This window comes from Caretta caretta, chromosome 1 (genome assembly GCF_965140235.1).
Source record: "Caretta caretta isolate rCarCar2 chromosome 1, rCarCar1.hap1, whole genome shotgun sequence".
NCBI classification, from domain to species: Eukaryota; Metazoa; Chordata; order Testudines; family Cheloniidae; genus Caretta; species Caretta caretta.
In genome coordinates this window covers 255673567-255695226 of record NC_134206.1, presented here as the reverse complement: position 1 = coordinate 255695226, position 21660 = coordinate 255673567, and the positions used below count along the sequence as shown (strand labels likewise).

Here is a 21660-nt window from a genome sequence, read left to right as displayed (position 1 = left end):
TGACAGCTAATGGGCTGAGTGCTGCACACAGAATTGCTGTGGGAAATTTCTGTTGACTCAGGCTGGAGCAGATGTGCAGGAATGGAGAGTGCATGGCTGAAAGGCATTTGTTCACCTTGCTATTAGCCTTAAACAGGACATTCCAGCACTTTTAAATGACATTCACTGGATTTAGTTAGTAAACTATGGGGGTTCTTTTTCAGGGCCAGATTCTGCTACACCTTATGCCACCAGAGCATCTATCAATGTGAGATCAATGGGACTACTCATGGGGTAAGGTACTACTCAGTGTGAGCAAGGGTTTCAGAATTTAACCTTAACTTGCGCTCTGTTACAATAGCAATGAGGGCTATATTAGTACCTAGACAGAATTTTATTCACCCCATTCAGAAATAAAGTAAAACAGGTAGAACAAAGAAAACATGGAAGAGACATTAACAAAAACATGACATATTTATGCAAAGACAATAACCTAGGAGATACCAGATACGTGTGTCAGAGGAAGATTATACCCATATCACACTAAGGAAAAGGAGTTAAAATTATATGACATCTTAATTATTTTTAAAGGATTATTTTGTTCAAGTTCTTTAACAAAAAGAGAGGGAACCAAACTGTGCTAAAATCACCAAAATCCATTTATACAGTGCCTGTAAGCTTTCCCATTAGGAATGTATCCCGGGCCAATTTCAACCAAGTGATTGGTCCTGGAGGGTCTTCTCTCCTAACTCTCAAAATGTATCTAAGGAGCATCTCGCTGCCAACAAGAAATCAGAAATAAGTACAGAGTTGTTCACTGGATAACCTGCTTCACCAGAAAGACCCAGAAGTATCACTCACTAAAGGCACCAATAGTTATTCAATTATTGTTAAAAGTCACCATTAAATATTTTCCTGAGCTTGGTTTTCCTTTGTCCCTCTTTAAACAAGTATTTGGAGCAGCAATTCCCAGCACAAGGATCATAGCCCACAATAAAGTGATGATTATTACTGTACTCTGAACCGGAGCTTCTCTGGCTAGCTCCTTTTCTTGATTGTTCTTTAAATCCTTCTTCCTGAGCCTGAGATTCGATTGTTCTTTAAATCCTTCTTCCTGTGCCTGAGACTTTGTCTACATGAGAAATTTGCGTCAGTTTATAAATCATTTTAAATAACCTGGAACAAACTTTGTGTGGACATACTTATATCAGTTTAAGAGTGGCTTACTTTGGCTCCGTTTAAACCAATATTAATCAATAAACTGAACTGAAATAAGCCTGAAATACAAGTGCCCACATTGGGGTTTATACCTTTTTAGTAAATCTGTTTAAAAAGACATTTAGTTAAATCGGTGCAACTGTCCCATGTAGAGATGGCTGCAGGTTTACATTTTCTGTTGTACTAGTGCATGGATCAGAGTTCACTTCACACGCCCCATCGGTACCTGGCCCAGGCTGGGGAAGCTAATGATCCAACCAGTGAACCAAATTCGGTGATGAATCCTGGTCATGTGCTACCTGAGACATGTTACGAATAACAAGGAAGACTAACAATCTGGCCACCATCAACATTTGCCTATTGTGTCCTTTCCCTATTTTCCTGGTAAGGATATAAAGCAAGTCAAATCCTGGCAGCAATTAACACAAAGAAAGAAAACAAAAGAAGAGTGTCCTACCTTTCACACTTTATTGCTATCCTATTCACTCACACACTCATACTGCATAAGACAAGAAACCTACAACAGGAAAAAGAACTGGATCTCTGGGAGTCATAGGACCAGAGCAGAACCAAAATGTCTCTAAAGAGACAGACAACCTTGTCACAGACACCTACCATATCACTGTGATAACGAAGCATTCTAGCCCTGATGCAAGATGTATGTGCGATACTCACATGCACAGTTTGTGTACGGTTGTATTCTGGAATAGTGTTTACAGTCAACAGGGTAAATCTGTTAAGCAAGCTATAAAGCAAAGAAAAAAAAGGAGTGTTTGTGCCTTTTATTGCCCCTTTAATGGCTCTCCTGTGATGTATGAAATGGCATTGATTTGTTTTAAGAAACTGTACATTGTTAATATGGGTTTTTTAACATTAATTTATAAGCTTGTCAAGGTGACAGTACTTTTATAACTGTCAAAACGGTAACGTCAATATTTGTGTCTTACACAAGCAGAGGTCCCTAATCTGGGGGGCATGGAGGACCATTCGGGGGCATGGCTGGGGCCCAGGCCAACCCCCATGGGGGCGGGGAGGGAGCACCACCCCGCTCTGCTCCCAGCCCCGGCTGTGGCTCCAGCCTCAGCCCCCTTATTCCTGTCCATGTCACCCCCTCCCGGAGCCATATCCCTGCTCCCGGCCCCAGCTCGGCTTGCGGGGAGGAAGAGGGGAGCGAGGTAAAAAGTTTGGGACCACTGTCTTATAACAACGTAGAAATCATATTTAATTTTCTTTCTTTCCTTTCTTTACTCTTCTTTTTACCTTTATAAAAAAAAGTCAATTCTTTTTCAAAAGATGTTTTACTTTTTTTAAAAAAAAAAACCTTAGAAATATCCACAAAATATCAGCCTTCCACTGTGCAAGAGTGAACATTCCCTTCACCACTCCATTGAGGACTGGGTGAACCTCACTTCAGCTCTCCGCCTTCATAGAATCAAAGAATATCAAGGTTGGAAGGGACCTCAGGAGGTCATCTAGTCCAACCCCCTACTCAAAGCAGGACCAATCCCCCAACTAAATCTTCCCAGCTAGGGCTTTGTCAAGCCTGACCTTAAAAACCAATAAGGAAGGAGATTCCACTACCTCCCTAGGTAACCCATTCCGGTGCTTCACCACCATCCTAGTGAAAAAGTTTTTCCTAACATCCAACCTAAACCTCCCCCACTGCAACTTGAGACCATTACTCCTTGTTCTTTCATCTGGTACCACTGAGAACAGTCTAGATCCCATCCTCTTTGGAACCCCTTTCAGGTAGTTAAAAGCAGCTACCAAATCCCCTTTCATTCTTCTCTTCTTCAGACTAAATAATCCTAGTTCCCTCAGCCTCTCCTCATAAATCATGTGCTCCAGCCCCCTAATCATTTTTGTTGCCCTCTGCTGGATTCTTTCCAATTTTTTCACATCCTTCTTGTAATGTGGGGCCCAAAACTGGACACAGTACTCCAGATGAGGCCTCACCAATACTGAACAGAGGGGAATGATCACGTCCCTCAATCTGCTGGCAATGCTCTTAGCCCTGGTCTACACTAGGACTTTAGGTCGAATTTAGCAGCATTAACTCGATGTAAACCTGCACCCGTCCACACGATGAAGCCCTTTATTTCGACTTAAAGGGCTCTTAAAATCAATTTCCTAACTCCACCCCCGACAAGGGGATTAGCGCTTAAATCGGCCTTGCCGGCTCGAATTTGGGGTACTGTGGACACAATTCGATGGTATTGGCCTCCGGGAGCTATCCCAGAGTGCTCCATTGTGACCGCTCTGGACAGCACTCTCAACTCAGATGCACTGGCCAGGCAGACAGGAAAAGAACCGCGAACTTTTGAATCTCATTTCCTGTTTGGCCAGCGTGGCAAGCTGCAGGTGACCATGCAGAGCTCATCAGCACAGGTGACCATGATGGAGTCCCAGAATCGCAAAAGAGCTCCAGCATGGACTGAACGGGAGGTACGGGATCTGATCGCTGTTTGGGGAGAGGAATCCGTGCTATCAGAACTCCGTTCCAGTTTTCGAAATGCCAAAACCTTTGTCAAAATCTCCCAGGGCATGAAGGACAGAGGCCATAACAGGGACCCAAAGCAGTGCCGCGTGAAACTGAAGGAGCTGAGGCAAGCCTACCAAAAAACTAGAGAGGCGAACGGCCGCTCCGGGTCAGAGCCCCAAACATGCCGCTTCTATGATGAGCTGCATGCCATTTTAGGGGGTTCAGCCACCACTACCCCAGCCGTGTTGTTTGACTCCTTCAATGGAGATGGAGGCAATAAGGAAGCAGGTTTTGGGGACGAAGAATATGATGATGATGAGGAGGTTGTAGATAGCTCACAGCAAGCAAGCGGAGAAACCGGTTTTCCCGACAGCCAGGAACTGTTTCTCACCCTGGACCTGGAGCCAGTACCCCCCGAACCCACCCAAGGCTGCCTCCTGGACCCAGCAGGCGGAGAAGGGACCTCTGGTGAGTGTACCTTTTAAAATACTATACATGGTTTAAAAGCAAGCATGTGAAAGGATTACTTTGCCCTGGCATTCGCGGTTCTCCTAGATGTACTCCCAAAGCCTTTGCAAAAGGTTTCTGGGGAGGGCAGCCTTATTCCATTCACCATGGTAGGATACTTTACCACTCCAGGCCAGTAGCACGTACTCGGGAATCATTGTAGAACAAAGCATTGCAGTGTATGTTTGCTGGCATTCAAACAACATCCGTTCTTTATCTCTCTGTGTTATCCTCAGGAGAGTGAGATATAATTCATGGTCACCTGGTTGAAATAGAGTGCTTTTCTTCAGGGGACACTCAGAGGAGCCCATTCCTGCTGGGCTGTTTGCCTGTGGCTAAACAGAAATGTTCCCCGCTGTTAGCCACAGGGACGGGGGAAGGTTGAGGGGGTAGCCACGCGGTGGGGGGAGGCAAAATGCGACCTTGTAACGAAAGCACATGTGCTATGTATGTAATGTTAACAGCAAGGTTTACCCTGAAAGAGTGTAGCCACTGTTTTATAAAATGTGTCTTTTTAAATACCGCTGTCCCTTTTTTTTTCTCCACCAGCTGCATGTGTTTCAATGATCACAGGATCTTCTCCTTCCCAGAGGCTACTGAAGCTTAGAAAGAAAAAAAAACGCACTCGCGATGACATGTTCTCCGAGCTCACGCTGTCCTCCCACACTGACAGAGCACAGACGAATGCGTGGAGGCAAATAATGTCAGAGTGCAGGAAAGCACTCTGATGATTTAACTGGGAATTGGTCCTGCTTCGAGCAGGGTGTTGGACTAGATGACCTTCTGGGGTCCCTTCCAACCCTTATATTCTATGATTCTATGATTCTATGAAAGCACAAAATGACCGGGAGGAGAGGTGGCGGGCTGAAGAGAGTAAGTGGCGGGCTGAAGAGAGTAAGTAGCGGGCTGAAGAGAGGGCTGAAGCTCAAATGTGGCGGCAGCGTGATGAGAGGAGGCAGGATTCAATGCTGAGGCTGCTGGAGGACCAAACCAGTATGCTCCAGTGTATGGTTGAGCTGCAGCAAAGGCAGCTGGAGCACAGACTGCCACTACAGCCCCTATGTAACCAACCGCCCTCCTCCCCAAGTTCCATAGCCTCCACACCCAGACGCCCAAGAACGCGGTGGGGGGGGCCTCCGGCTAACCAGTCACTCCACCACAGAGGATTGCCCAAAAAAAAGAAGGCTGGCATTCAATAAATTTTAAAGTTGTAAACTTTTAAAGTGCTGTGCGGCATTTTCCTTCTCTCCTCCACCACCCCACCTGGGCTACCTTGGTAGTCATCCCCCTATTTGTGTGATGAATGAATAAAGAATGCATGAATGTGAAGCAACAATGACTTTATTGCCTCTGCAAGCAGTGATTGAAGGGAGGAGGAGAGGGTGGTTAGCTTACAGGGAAGTAGAGTGAACCAAGGGGCGGGGGGTTTCATCAAGGAGAAACAAAGAGAACTTTCACACCATAGCCTGGCCAGTCATGAAACTGATTTTCAAAGCTTCTCTGATGCACACCGTGCCCTCCTGTGCTCTTCTAACCGCCCTGGTGTCTGGCTGCGCGTAACCAGCAGCCAGGCGATTTGCCTCAACCTCCCACCCCGCCATAAACGTCTCCCCCTTACTCTCACAGATATTGTGGAGCACACAGCAAGCAGTAATAACAGTGGGAATATTGGTTTGGCTGAGGTCTAAGCGAGTCAGTAAACTGCGCCAGCGCGCCTTTAAACGTCCAAATGCACATTCTACCACCATTCTGCACTTGCTCAGCCTGTAGTTGAACAGCTCCTGACTACTGTCCAGGCTGCCTGTGTATGGCTTCATGAGCCATGGCATTAAGGGGTAGGCTGGGTCCCCAAGGATACATATAGGCATTTCAACGTCCCCAACAGTTATTTTCTGGCCTGGGAATAAAGTCCCTTCCTGCAGCTTTTGAAACAGACCAGAGTTCCTGAAGATGCGAGCGTCATGTACCTTTCCCGGCCATCCCACGTTGATGTTGGTGAAACGTCCCTTGTGATCCACCAGAGCTTGCAGCACTATCGAAAAGTACCCCTTGCGGTTTATGTACTCGGCGGCTTGGTGCTCCGGTGCCAAGATAGGGATATGGGTTCCGTCTATGGCCCCACCACAGTTAGGGAATCCCATTGCAGCAAAGCCATCCACTATGACCTGCACATTTCCCAGGGTCACTACCCTTGATATCAGCAGATCTTTGATTGCGTGGGCTACTTGGATCACAGCAGCCCCCACAGTAGATTTGCCCACTCCAAATTGATTCCCAACTGACTGGTAGCTGTCTGGCGTTGCAAGCTTCCACAGGGCTATCGCCACTCGCTTCTCAACTGTGAGGGCTGCTCTCATCTTGGTATTCACGCGCCTCAGGGCAGGGGAAAGCAAGTCACAAAGTTCCATGAAAGTGCCCTTACGCATGCGAAAGTTTCGCAGCCACTGGGAATCGTCCCAGACCTGCAACACTATGTGGTCCCACCAGTCTGTGCTTGTTTCCCGAGCCCAGAATCGGCGTTCCACAGCATGAACCTGCCCCATTAGCACCATGATGCATGCATTGGCAGGGCCCATGCTTTCAGAGAAATCTGTGTCCATGTCCTGATCACTCACGCGACCGCGCTGACGTCGCCTCCTCGCCCGGTATCGCTTTGCCAGGTTCTGGTGCTGCATATACTGCTGGATAATGCGTGTGGTGTTTAATGTGCTCCTAATTGCCAAAGTGAGCTGAGCGGCCTCCATGCTTGCCTTCGTATGGCGTCCGCACAGAAAAAAGGCGCAGAATGATTGTCTGCCGTTGCTCTGACGGAGGGAGGGGCGACTGAGGACACAGCTTACAGGGTTGGCTTCAGGGAGCTAAAATCAACAAAGGGGGTGTCTTTACATCAAGGAGTATTTCAGGCAGGACTTCACGGAGGGTTCCAATAAGAAATGGTGCACCTAAGTTATTGTTCTTATTGGAACAAGGAGGTTAGCCTGGCCTCTGATTGATACATGGCTAGATTTACCTCGCTGCACCTTCTCTGTGAGTGACTGCAATGTGACCTAGAGGAATGAGTCCCCTAGACAGGGGAGGAGGCAAATGAGTACAAAACAAATCTGGTCTATTTCTTGTTTTGATCCACTCCATCTATCTTTTACATCTTTGGCTGGCAGCAGACGGTGCAGAAGGACTTCATGCCATCCACATCTCATGGCTGCTCGGCAGAAGATGGTACAGTACGACTGCTAGCCATCCTCATCTCTTGCCTGCCTGGCAGAAGATGGTACAATAGGACTGCTAGCAATCCTCATCTCTTGCCTGCCCGGCAGAAGATGGTACAGTACGACTGCTAGCAGTCCGTATCGCCTGCCTGCTCACCATAAGACGGTTCAATAGGACTGACTGCAGGACTAAAGAGAATGACCTGGTCAAGTCACTCCAAATTTAGTCCTTGCGCCCATGTCTGTCCAGGCGCTCCCAGCCGACGTTGCCAGGAGCACCTCGGACATGACGATGACGGCTACCAGTCGTACTGTACCGTCTGCTGCCACAAGGCAAGGGGTTGCTGCTACTGTGTAGCAATGCCGTACCACGTCTGCCAGCACCCAGGAGACATAGGGTGACGGTTACCTGAGCGGGCTCCATGCTTGCCGTGGTATGGCGTCTGCACAGGTAACTCAGGAAAAAAGGCGCGAAACGATTGTCTGCTCTTGCTTTCACGGAGGGAGGGAGGGAACGGGGGGCTGACGATATGTACCCAGAACCACCCACGACAATGTTTTAGCCCCATCAGGCATTGGGATCTCAACCTAGAATTCCAATGGGCAGCAGAGACTGTGGGAACTGTGGGATAGCTATCCACAGTGCAACGCTCCGGAAGTCGACTCTAGCCTCGGTACTGTGGAAGCACTCCGCCGAGTTAATGCACTTAATGCACTTAGAGCATTTTCTGTGGGGACACACACACTCGAATATATAAAACAGATTTCTAAAAAACCGACTTCTATAAATTCGACCTTATTCCGTAGAGTAGACATACCCTTACTTATACAGCCCAAAATGCCGTTAGCCTTCTTGGCAACAAGGGCACACTGTTGACTCATATCCAGCTTGTCGTCCACTGTAACCCCTTAGTCCTTTTCTGCAGAACTGCTGCCTAGGCATTCGGTCCTAACTTCTGTCATGTCCTATCCCACTTTGGTTCTTCAGGCCTCCAAAGACTCCTCCAGCAAAAAACAGGGAAGCCTGATATTTCTGAGGTAAAAAATAAGCAGCAACTCAATAAATAAATGAGACTCTTTTTGAATATCACAATGGAGCAGAAAATAGCACAAAACTCCCTCCTCCCCGATTTCCTTTGCAGTCATCTTTGATCATTTGTGTGTTATGAACAGGCGAGGAGTGGATTCTTTCTCTGTGGGGAATAAGAGTGTTATAATTAATACTTTACATATCTATAGCACCTTTCAGATGAGGATCTCACATCTCAAAAGAACTTACAACATCCCTGTATTATTGAGCATTACCATCCCCATTTTACAGAAAACTGAGGCTCAGAGAAGTTAGGTAACTTGCCCAAAGTCACACAGTGTTTCAGTGGCAAAATGGTTATAGATCCTAGGCCTCCTGACTCTCAGTTCTCTTCTCTAAACCCTGGACAAAGCTCTTGTTAGAGGCTACAGGTAGACCTAAATGCCCATTGTTCAGTGAGCTAGTTCTGAACCATATAGTTGCTATGAGTTAGCAAGTAGGCCACCATATAAAAGAGCAGACATTGTTCTTTACTGATCTGTGGCTCCCTGTCAGTGTCACTGCTGGAGGAATGTCTGAGGCTTGGTCTACACTAGAAAATTAAATTGGCTTAACTACACTGCTCAGGGGTGTGGAAAATCTCAGGGGTGTGAATTCTTCCATCGACCTAGCTACTGCCTCTTGGGGAGATGGATTTCCTATGCCACGGGAGAACCCCTCCAGTCAGCATAAATAGTGTCTACACTGATGTGCTGCAGCCACGTTGCTGTAGCATTTCAAGTGTAGACAAGCCCTGAAATACATGGTGAGTTCAGGTGTTCTGTACAGACTTCCATCCATTTCTTTTTTTCGCACTTCAGATCTCTGGGCTAACACAGTCTGCTAAAAGAAAAGGAGTCCTTGTGGCACCTTAGAGAGCTCACGAAAGCTTATGCTCAAATAAATTGGTTAGTCTCTAAGGTGCCACAAGTACTCCTTTTCTTTTTGCGAATACAGATTAACACGGCTGTTACTCTGAAAACAGTCTCTGCTCAGGATCTTTCCTCAGATTTTATTTCTCTGGAGGGCAGACAGGCTTAGCTTCCTTGCCCCAAACAGGCCTCTACTTTAACAAGGCCAACTGAAGAAATACCCAAGTCTCCCAGGGGAAGAAATTAAGCTGATGTCTCACTGCAGATATCCTTCTAGGTGATTCTGACAGCACTGTCTGCTGTTAATATGGCTACACCAGCTTATATATCAGCTGGGAATCCAGCTAGAAACACAGATTTCAGATTTCCCAATTGCATAGCCTAAAAACTATGTACCCAGATTGTCTAATTTTCATCAGTCCTCAGACTGCCTGAATGGGATAAGAATATTTGCCACTGTTTCCCTGCCATCTACATTTTTCTCCATAAAAGCAGCTCATTTTGGGGTAGCGGAATCTGTGCGCCAAATTTTTAGTGTCTATTTCTCACTGTAATGTCTGTAAATTACATGGAGAAACCAGCTGTAAAATTGTTAAATTGCTGATGACACAAAACTGAAGGGAGTAGTAAATACAAAGCAACCACAAAAGAGATGCAGAGGGATTCAGATCACTTATGTAACTAGGCCAGTACATTGCAAACTAAATTTACTGTGGAAGAAATGTAAACTATTGCTCAGCTGTTGAAAGACTACAGATTCAAAAAACATGCACTGCTGAACTACAGCCAGAGACAAGGACCGTGGAATAGCAGCAGACACCGATCAAAAACCTCTCCTGAATGTAACAAATGATTTAGCAAAGCTGAGACCGTATCAGGATCTAGAGCAGGCTGGAACATTACACCTCTAACAGTGGAAGTACGGTATTCACGAGTCAGAATCCACTTAGATACTTTTCATCACCACCAGCCCCACCACATAAAACCATATCAGGGACACAACCGCACGCTCTGGTGTCCCTAAACCTTTGACTGCCAGAAGCTGGGACTGGACAATAAGCTATGGAGCACTTGCTAATTGCCCTGTTCTGTTCATTTCCTCTGAAGCATCTGGCACTGGCCACTGTCGGAAGACAGGGCACTGAGCTAAATGGATCATTGGTCTGATCTAGCATGGCAATTCTTATGATAAATCAAGCCACTCTAGCGTTTGCTTATTTTCAAGCTGCACTGAAATAAATGGGACTTAAGTATGTACTTAAGTGCTTTTCTGAATTAGGAGGGGATTATTTACATATTTGCTGAATCAGAGCCTTACTGCTAACCGCCTCAACTCTTTATGAGGGTATCAAATATTCCTGCATGGATTCTGGCATCATTTGATGTGTTTGGCACAGCGATGACCTCATGCATGCCCAAGCCTTAAATCTGCAGAAGCAGCAACAGACATGGGAAGTAAAAATCAGCAGTGCAATAAGCAGAAGTGGACAAGTGCAAATGATTTCTATACGAAGAGTCGTAGCAGTTAGGTATGACTTACATGATTTATAGAGGAAAAGCAATAGAAGCTTGGAAGATCTCAAAGGAGGAGGTTGAAGTAACTACATTTGGACAATGTGTGCCAGGGACTATAGAGTCAACCTTCTAAACTAGAATTTGTGCTGTGCCTCTGGATTCTTTACAGCAGGGGTTCTCAAACTGGGGGTCGGGACCCCTCAGGGGGTTGCGAGGTTATTACATGGAGGGGTCGCAAGCTGTCAGCCTCCACCCTAAACCCCGCTTTGCCTCCAGCATTTATAATGGTGTTAATAAATAAAAAGTGTTTTTAATTTATAAGGAGGGGTCACACTCAGAGGCTTGCTATGTGAAAGGGGTCACCAGTACAAAAGTTTGAGAACGACTGCTTTATAGGGTAAATAAAGTGGAATTAGAAGTTGAGATATGTGGAAATCGCTGTGAGTAAGATTTATAATACTTGTGTGGAAATGTGAATGCATTCGGTCAATGTTAATTAGGATGAGTATCTGTACAACTTGAATGATTACTTTTTTTCCCAGTTCATGCATGTTAATAATGACAAAATAAAAAGTTAAATAAAAAGCATTGGCTGTCCTGTCCTTACAGATAGCCTGTCCTTGAGAGTGCTGAGTGTTTGCAGCTCCCCGGAAGTCAATGTCCCCCCAGAGTCCCAGACGCAGGGACAGCCCAAGCCTGGCAGCATAAGTGCCTGTGTTTCTCCACTGAGGAGAATAGAGCCCTATGGGGAGGACTGTTTCTGAGGGAGAAATACTAGTTCTATAAGCAGACTACAAGTCTGGTTTTTAAAACTGTTTCTTGCACTCACCACATTTCCCACATATGCTTCAAAGTCAGGAGGTGCTGAGGACCTTTTGGCTCTCCCAGCTGCTGCAGAATATACATGAACTGCGCTCAGAAAAGAAAATATGGAGGCTATTCAAAAATATTAATACAGAGACTATCTTTCCAGCGCTGGTATTTTCCTCACTGCCAGACAAAGGAACACCTAGAGTCTACAGGTGGATTTAGGAGCTATTTATAAAAACAGCCAGTTTTCCTCAGCTGAGTATTGATCCAGATCCCACTATGGGTTCTTCACAGGCACAGATTCTGGGACTGAAACTGAAACCTAAAGTTCTGGCTTTTGATGACACTAGAGCCTTAGAGTCCTAGGGGATCCTCCAATGCTTTGGATTCACTTTATTATTTTAAATTATTATCATTTAAAAAAAAAAACCTTGAAAACCTGCACAATTATGCTCTTTAAAAAAATAGTCACGTGGACACTGATTCAGGAAAACACATGCTTAATCCCCTTTGAAGTCAATGGGACTGAAGCACAGATTTAAAGCTAAGCATGTGCTTAGAATGTTTTCCTGAATCAGGGCCTTGGGCTGGAAATGATTTTGGGTGGGTCATGCAGGCCCTTCCCCAGGATCACCATAGAATCAATGTCATTACTATTCTAAACCATTCTGAAGAGAAAGGCATCTTGTGTAGTCTTGCATATTATTATTATTTATTCTTGTATTATGGGAGTGCACAGATCAGTCATGATCAGTGCCTTGTTGTGCTAGGCACTGTACAGAAAGACAAAGACAGTTTTTTCCCCCAAAGAACTTACAATCAATTCAATAAAGGTCATGCCAAGACCTCCTTTGGCAGCTTGTTCATTTCCTGAAATGATCTTAGACTTTTTTCTTTCCTTAATAGCACCTAGATTAGCCCTGCTGCAGTTTAATACCATCACTATTAATGTCCTAACTGACTGCAAATAAAGAGAAACGATAGAGGGCAGAGATCAATTATGTCTTTATGTCCCTTTAAGTCTCCCCTTTCTCTAAATATGGCTACTTCTTAACCTTTTCCCATAAGTCTTATTTTTCCAAACCTTTTATCACTCGTGTTGAACATTTCTACCCACTCTCTGATATGCCCATCTCTATAAACACTGGTACCCAGCAGTGAACACAGTCCTTCAAAGAGTAACACTCGGAATGCATAAAAAGTTACATGTTTTACATGTGATATTCCTATTACTAGAGCCAAGATAGTCGAAGTGACTAGTGATTTCGGGTGACAAACCAGAAACATCTTCCAAGGACCTGGTTTTCAAAAATTTCTAAGCACCAGCCCTCTGAAAATTAGCTCCCTTTCAGGTGAGGCACCCAAAATCAATAGCTGCTTTTTAAAAAATCGTAACCTGTAACTGCAAATGGACTACTCACAGGAGTTAGAGTTTGAAGGATCAGATCCCAATATAGCATTTGCCTTTTTTGAGGATCCCATCATTGAATCATTCATTTTATTCATTCTAAGCCTCAGATCCTTCCCTGTGCTACTCACTTTCTACCTAATTTTTCCTTATTCTATATTTTTGCACATGATTATTCTTTCCTGCATGAATCACACATTTGTCTTTACTAATTTTCACTGTCTCAGTTTTGAGACATTTCTCCAGTCTATCAAGATCACAGTCAATTTAAAAAAAAATCAATATTTTTTAAATTTATAAACCCGTGTTGGAAGTGTAACACCCCCCAGTGTCTGCCTGTGCAATTGTAAGGTACTGATATTTCAGTGTATGTGCACAGCCTGTCACTCACTGTAAAGGCACTGTACACAGCACTTTGATCTGTCCCAAAGAAAGTCCAGAATGGGATTCTATTATTCTAGTGTTGGGTCAGACTCACATTCCAGGTTATCATATGTTTATTTTCACACTGACAAATCCACTGACTTTGTTAAAAATAGAAAATAAAATCCAGCATCCTTGAATTAAATGGCATAACCTTTCACTGAAGAAAATTATCTCCAGAAAAAAAAATTATGCCACAATGCAGTAAAGCATTTAAATATGTGCTTAAGTCCATCCCTATTTCAGTGATGCACTTACACACATGCTAAGTCCAAGCACGTGCATAGGCCCTATTGAAGTCAATGGCTGCAAGACGGTGTGCTTGGAAAGGAAAAACAGAAGTCCCATCTATCGGTCACGTCACATCTCTTTCCTCGGAGCTTGCTTTATTTCCAAAACCAAAAGTCAAATCCAGAACAAAATCAACCCCAACTACTGCATCAAAACAACCAGAGGCTCTTCCAGCATCAGCCAGCTGGGAGGAGATAAGATACACCCTTCCCCTATGGTACCTTCTGTTGCACTAGCTTTCCCTTCCCTTTTATAAGGGAAAGCTACCCAGATCTACCCTACCCAGATCGCCCAGGTGATAGATATGAGCTTGGTAACTCCTTACACGATGAAACACCTTTACAGCTTGTCACAATGGGACATATGTGCCTAAAGTTTAGCATGTCTTTAAGTGCTCTGCCGGATAGGGATGGGGTTCTGAAGCAGGGCCTTGAAAATAACTTTCAACCCTAGCCCTCTACCTGTGTGTTCAGACTCTGATTTTAGTCATATAACTTGTAAAGCGATGCCACACTTGTTTAACATATTCTTATTCTAATGGGGACGGGGGGTGTCCTGATTTTCCACTATGTTTTCTAGACTGAATTATCCACATTGAGACAAGCTTTGATACTTATTACTGAAGAATTTTTCCAGCATCCCACGGATTCATCTGGGATACAGCAAGTAAAACCCATCAGACCAGGTCCAAAGTCAACAGGTAAAATAGATTCAATACTGATACTTTCCCGCTTCCTAATAAAGCCCCCGAGTATAATCCAAAAGCTATTAAAACCCCATTTAGATTCAGGAAATGTATACCAGTGTAATTACATCCATAGGTGCTGGAACTAGGGGTGCTAGGGTTGCTGCCACACCCCCTGGCTTGTAGTAGTTTCCGTTATATCCAGGGTTTACAGTTTGGTTCAATGGTTCTCAGCACCCCACTATAAAAATTGTTCCAGCACCCCTGACGTCAATGTAATGCCGCTTATTTTGGTATGTTACTGGTTTGAACTGTTATGCTGGTGTGAGACCAACTTTGTGCCAGTTCAGGGCATCTATGTTAAGGGTTTACACCAGGGTAATTACATTGATAGTAGCTGCACTAGTGCAAATTTCCTTTGTATATACAAGGCCTAACATAGTAACACTAATAAATAAAACGTCTAATGATGAGACAAAGCGATGACCTTAGTTGACCTTGCAGTTCTTTCAGTCAAATAGCCTCAAAAGAAAAGGTAAGACTCCCAAATAGATTTCCAAAATGGCAGATCAGCTTCTGGAGAATGTTTATTTTACTTTGCTGGGAAAGCAAAAAACACATGTAAGCATACTGAAGATTATTCTGTCAAATGTGATTTTATAAAAGTTGTGTATTATACAGAACACTACTGTTGCATCAGTCAGGAGTGTATTACTACCGTACAACATGGGATCATAGCAGTTATGAGATGGAAACACCAGTATTAGAGGCCATCCTCATACCAAAGTGAGACACAGACCCCCTTGTTCCCTGATACTACACGCAAGGCTTGTCTATATTTACAGTGCTGCAGTGACACAGCTGTAGAATTTAGTGAAGACACTATCTACAGGGACGGGAGAGCTTCTCCCTTTGGCTTAGGTACTCCACCTTCCCGAGAGGCGGTAGCTATGTTGACAGGAGAAGCCCTCCGGTCAACATAGCACTGTTTACATGGGGGGTTAGGTCAATATAACTATGTTGCTGAGTGGGGTGGAAAATTTTCCCCTGAGCAACATAGTTATACCAACATAAGTCCAAGCATTAGTCTTACCCAAAAAGTCATGTTAAAAAAACCTAAAAAAGTGTTTTTCCTTCCCCAAACCAATGTCCTTATATCTACGTGGGATGAATATGGACCAAGTTCTGAAACATTCAATTAAGTAATAACACCCAACAAGCGGTGCTTTTACTGGACAACCCTAGCATGCTTCAGGTGGAGTTCTAAGGCATTGTGCCAGTAGTGTCAAAATGCCATTACGAAATTACATTTAGACATAAAAATAAGGAGAACGGTCTGATCTGGGCATGGTAGACATGGAGGTGACATCACTAACACAATCAGGAAGCTCCAGTTGTGCCTAGAATATTAAAGCCATTTCTTAATGATCCTTAAACTTGCAAACTGAAAATGTCAACATTTGCCCTGAATAAGCAAGACAGTTCAAAGGAATTGTAGTCCAAAAGGTTCCAAGTATTTTTATTGGTGTACATTTTCCAAATTACTGCTCTCTGAATCTTCTCCATCTAACGTGCACTGCAGTTAAACTACAGTTTTCTGGAAAATCTTTATTACATAGATACTTGTCTTCTATAAAGTTGCTCACATATTTTTAGCATTCACTAAAGGTTTTATTGGTGAAAGCACGACATAGGAGACATTTTGGAAAGCTTCTCCCCATCATTTTTACTAATGACAGTTTCATTTGTTCTAAGAAAGGACAGTCCTGACATTAAAATAAAGTATTGTACAGTATTTCTAGCTACATATATGATTCCTATATATACATTGCCAGGAAATTTGTTTATACGGCAGGCCATTGTCTTTATAGAATACAGATATTTCTTAGTCTTTGGCTTCTAGTTATTACTGCTTTCATATTTCTAAGTATTTAGGAATAAAAATCTCCTGTGGTGAAATTCACCCCATGCACAATGCTAAAGTCCCACTTAAGCCCTATTTTTGAGGATAAGATTTGTGCTAGTCCTCTGAACAAAGATGAATTTCACCCCTAGTGCATTTAGTGCTTATGGAAAATATGGTATCTATCTGGAAATAGAAGCCCTCTTGTACGGAACTAATCATGCACCCATTTAAGTCAATGGCAAAGATCTCATTTACTTCAATAGGATGGGAGCAGGCCTAAAATCTAATGAACAAGCACAGCAAAATAGTGAAACACTGGTATTTCCTTCAGTATACCTCAACCTTGAAGGACCGCTTGGATGAATAAGAAGGGTTTTCTGTATCCATTCTCATTCAGTCCTTGACCTAGGTTGCCAGTGAATGACAACTGCAGTGATAGTGTGGTGATGTGCAACCTTAAGGCTGACTATGACTAGTTAACATGTTTTAAAAGGTTAAACTGTCTCTACACTAGCTGCAACGTTGTGTTTAAAAACAAACATGTTAGATAACGTTTTCAAACATGGTGTATTTTCCTTATCTAGACGGGGCATTGACTGCAAAGGGACATACTTGTAGAGATGATGCTCAATGTTGCCAACTTCAAATGTTCAAAAATCACGTCAGGCCCCCCAGAAATGAACTTTGAATTCTTTTTATGTGTCTTCCAGTTTCTGAGTCTTTAGGATATACTTACTTCTGGTCTCTGAGCTTCTCTTTGCAACCACGAGGGCTAGAAACTTTCTTTTTTAAAAAGTAAGCTCAAATTCTCTTGAAATCTTATTCCAGAAGCTGGGACTTTAAAAAAAAATACACCAAATATTGCAAAACTTGGAATGAAATTCAGAAAGCTGGCAATGCTGATTGCTATTCAGAATAAGTAAGGGTATCCAAATCTGGGCCTTAATAAACTAGGTGTACACCTTAATCAAAACCCCACATCCAACTCCCCCTTAAATTTTGGAAGTTTGGATCTGAACTTTTCAGCTGGGATCTGTCTCCATTAACTATTATTTATACAGTATCATAAGCAGATGACTGTGTTGTACAAGATGCAAACCATGCAAAACATACAAGGTCCCTTCATCATAGAGCTTATGACCTGAAGGTGTGTGTGTGTGTTTGTTACAGTACATGACCAGCAAAGCAGCATGTGGCCATCATAGCTGGAATGCTGCACAGAGCAGGGGAATTTTCAAAAGTTTTTAGAAGGAAAGGGGCTGACATCAAGCAGAAGGGATGACTCAAAATAATATATTCAAACTACACAAATCCAATACACTGTGCTACTCTATATTCGGCATACAATGCCTACACAGCATACAATTCCTACACTGGGTTAGGAGCACAATGAACCAGCAGTATTCTCTTAGCAACTGGCTGGACCACATTTGGGACATCACAGAAATGGACAGATTTATGTGGTAGACAGGGAAATTGGTGCTAACTATAGATGGCTAACTTAGTCATGAAGTTTAGATCTGGATCTGAACTACTGCACGGTTTCAGGGTGTTCAAATCATAGGTTGGGTTTGATCCTTCATAGAGAAAGGGGCTAGTTACAAATTTAGACCTGACCCAAACTTCTCCAGATTTCTTGGCAATTTGGTTCTGAGGCTTTGTTTAAGGTCCATTTCTAGAGTTACTACATTTCATTTAAAATGTGTTCTCAAGGAACGTCTGGAGAGAACAGCTGTAAAACCCTATTCACATCCAGTAAATCACTTGCTTATCATTCAAATCTATAACCACGGCTCAATTTTGATCTTCACCGCTCCCAGGTGCACATCAAAAAGGAGAATAATATCTGCATGTTAGATGCTAATAATAGCAACCTCTCAACATTATATTTGTCTCCATCAAGAAAGGATGGCAAGATTCAATTCTCCTGTCTGCAGTGTCTTAGCTGGACTTTTAATTTACATTTACATTATATGGCAGACTGGTTCTATCCCAAACATTGCTTTAGTTAACTCAAACCTGAACAGGTTTGTATTCATCCACCCACCTCATCATCTCTTCTTCTCACTTTGAATTCTCAAAGTCTCCCTCAAGGGCAAGGGATAATCAGCTAATCAAAAACACACTTCGGCTTTGGAGGGAAATGGCACTAAGCAGTCATGATTTTGTAAATCTAAAACACTTAGACTCTATACACAATAATACAGACTTACTGCTTTAGTTAAGTGATAAAATCACCCTGATCTGGGTGGAGGAAGGGATAATAATATTTGTTGATTTTTATTATGGAACCCAGATGATTTTCTAGCAACAACTCTAAAATGGGTGGCTGCATGGGAGTCCCTTCTACGATACAACCGCATTTGCTCCAACCCCTCAGACAGAGACAAACACCTACAAGATCTCTATCAAGCGTTCTTATAACTACAATACCCACCTGCTGAAGTGAAGAAACAGATTGACAGAGCCGGAAGAGTACCCAGAAGTCACCTATTACAGGACAGGCCCAACAAAGAAAATAACAGAACGCCACTAGCCATCACATTCAGCCCACAACTAAAACCTCTCCAACGCATCATCAAGGATCTACAACCTATCCTGACGGACGACCCATCACTCTCACAGATCAGAACGCTCAGGATAAAGTCAGGCTATTCCCAAAACCCACAGCGATTCTATTAGTTTACAGTCAAAAAGAGGTTATCGATGGGTTGTTCTCCAGCTCAGTAACACAGAGTGTGTCTACACAGCATTTAAACACCCACAGCTGGCCTCAGGCTGCGGGGCTGTACAGTGAGGGAGGAGGGTTGCAGAGCTTGGGCTCCAGCTGGCGCCTAAACACCTATACAGCAATTTTACAGCCCCGCAGCCCGAATCAGCTGATATAAGCCAGCCTTGGGTGTCTAATTACTATGTAAACATACACATAATTAGACTAGTAGGCAAATGTGTGATAGCTCATTTTTGGAAAAGGACCCAGAAGGTTTTAAAATGGTTACTCTTTTTTTAATTTGAACGAAGTCAATACCCAGATAATGGTAAGAGATTGACCAAACACAAATGGATCTTTTAAAGATAACAAATACAGGTTATGAATAAGGTTTTTTTAAATTTGTATAGAAAGCTCATATATGTTAATGAGAAAGAAAGTTTTTTTAAAAAGCCCCCTTCCTGTAGTGTCCTTACAAATCCTCCTCATCTTTCTTCTAGTCAAGCCATGGTTTCACCTCTGCCTGCCCACCTCAGATATAACTTCCAGTGACTGAAACCAGTAAGCCTGGAATTTAATGTTCCCCCACTTGGGTTTATATTGAACTTTCTTTCCATAAGCTAGCAGTACTGTATTTGTGTCTTGCTTCTTAAATTCCACGTGGTTTCCTTCTTCCCTTCCCCATGCCTTCCCTTTCCACTCTGACCATTTTCCCTTTTCTTTTTATCTGCTCTCACGATATTATAAAGCAGTTGCTGGCAAAGACGGTTTATTTTTTCCCATAATGCTAATTACAGTTGCTGTGCTAATAGCAACGACAATACTTGGAACTTTTCATCTTCAAAGTACTTCACAACCATTCACTGATTAATCTTCACAACACTTCTGAGAGGTAGGCACCTGTTATCCTTGTTTTACCAATGGGGAAGGTGAGGTTAAAGCTTGGATTTTAAAGAGGTAGCAGGGAGTTAAATGCTGAGTCCCACTTAGCTTTCAATACAATCTGAGTATTTAACTCCCTTAGACTTCTTTGAAAATCTCAGCCTTAATGCATTACTTCAGGATGCAAAAAGGAATCAATGTCATAATGTTCCTGGCTCCCAGTCCTGTACTCAGACTATTTCACCATTCATCTCTCAATTATTACGGAGGGTCAAAACCAGCTAGTAAGTCCGGTCTGGACTGGACAGACACAATAAAGCACATGATATATAAAACTATATAAGCAGAAATCTGGATGTACTCATGCCAGTAGATGTAGGTTACAACCTGCCCATATTTTAGCAAAAAGCAAGAATACAGAAACTCTAGCCACAGCCAGATCAGTGCACCCAGACTGGCCAAAATGCTGTACATTGTAAATCATGGTGCCTTTATACTGAGCAGAGATAACTAGAAAAAATGCAGGTATCTACTGTTTAATGCAGAGCTCAGAATCAAGCCCAGGAACATCTTACGAGAGTTCCAGTTAGTTTTGCTGACAGAGGAAATGCTGAAGCTGTTGAGACCAACTTTACTGTACTCTGTTTTCAAAGTTCTAGAAATGGGTCTTGAATACAAAATAGAAATATTCTGAAAACTTACTTTTTGGTAGATATTTAACAATAAGCAGATTATTACACCTAGCTACCATGGTGATTGGTGCACGGAATGAAACAGACAGGCTGACACACAGTACATGTTATGCTAGGGTATTGCTATGTCATGGGCCTACTGTGAGGCTCAAGACCAAATGTGAAATGCTATATACCATAAACCACCTACTAATCCATTTCCTCATCCACATTCCTTTAGCCAGTCTTCCTTTGCAGCCCCACCATATCTGCTATTCCCTTTAGAGCTAGGTGGTAGTGGGGCCAGTAGTTTAATTAATTCTCCATCAAGTGAACTACATTTGAACTTATCCAATATGTCTGATTAATTCTCCTAAGTAATCACTATATTTTGAAAATCCATTTACAAGGTGTATAAATTACATGCGTGTGCATGCATGGGCAGACATACACACACCCTCTTTCTGTGAATCTGATTTTTAAAAGAGTGCAACATCCACACTTGGGGCAAAATTTTCAGAAGAGCTCAGCTCCCACTTAGGCTCATAAGTAAGTGATCAGATTTTCAAAGGTGCTCAGCAAGTTGGATGCTGAACTTCTTTGAAAATCAGGCCTTAAGTGTCACAATGAAAGCTGCTGGGTGCTGACTACTTCTGAAAATCTGGGACTAAATGAAAGCTAAGCTCCTGAAAATTTGGGCCCAACTGTGGGTGCTGAGCACTTACAAACGTGGTTCTAAATGCATGTGGGTGGGGAGGATGTGTATACGCAAAAACGCACTGAGCTATAGAATCAGGCCCCAAATAGGAAAACAGTATCAGCATTGTGAGTGCTGAACACTCTGTCTTAAACAGACCCTTTCCTTCTGACAAGCACTCCAGACTGCTCTTCAAAACACAGTTGGGGCCTGCTATACAGCTCAATATTTTTTTTTTTTTTTTAAAAAGCTGAATCAGAAATACAGGATAACTTCTGACACGGCTTTTTTAAGTTGATCTGGAATGGTTGAGATTCCCTCCCTCTCAC

The 21660-nt window shown here is 43.1% G+C and overlaps 2 protein-coding genes across 3 annotated transcripts in view; one reads left to right on the top strand and one right to left on the bottom strand.

The window, feature by feature from the left end:
• ABTB3 (ankyrin repeat and BTB domain containing 3) overlaps positions 1–21660 on the bottom strand; it is a 293163-nt gene that overhangs the window by 195319 nt on the left and 76184 nt on the right. The window lies entirely within an intron of this gene.
• LOC142071015 (uncharacterized) lies at positions 3389–15255 on the top strand. Its single transcript, XM_075125171.1, has 3 exons — positions 3389–4147; positions 4736–4841; positions 15147–15255. Exons 1-3 carry the CDS (start codon positions 3565–3567, stop codon positions 15253–15255), a joined length of 798 nt encoding a protein of 265 aa, XP_074981272.1. The 5' UTR covers positions 3389–3564.

Excerpts from the sequence above, each read along its gene's own strand:
- LOC142071015 (XM_075125171.1), top strand. The coding sequence starts at position 3,565 with ATGCAGAGCTCATCAGCACAGGTGACCATGATGGAGTCCCAGAATCGC. Across the intron at positions 4,148-4,735 it reads AGGCGGAGAAGGGACCTCTG|CTGCATGTGTTTCAATGATC; the intron begins GTGAGTGTACCT and ends TTTCTCCACCAG. Across the intron at positions 4,842-15,146 it reads ATGTTCTCCGAGCTCACGCT|AACACTACTGTTGCATCAGT; the intron begins GTCCTCCCACAC and ends TGTATTATACAG.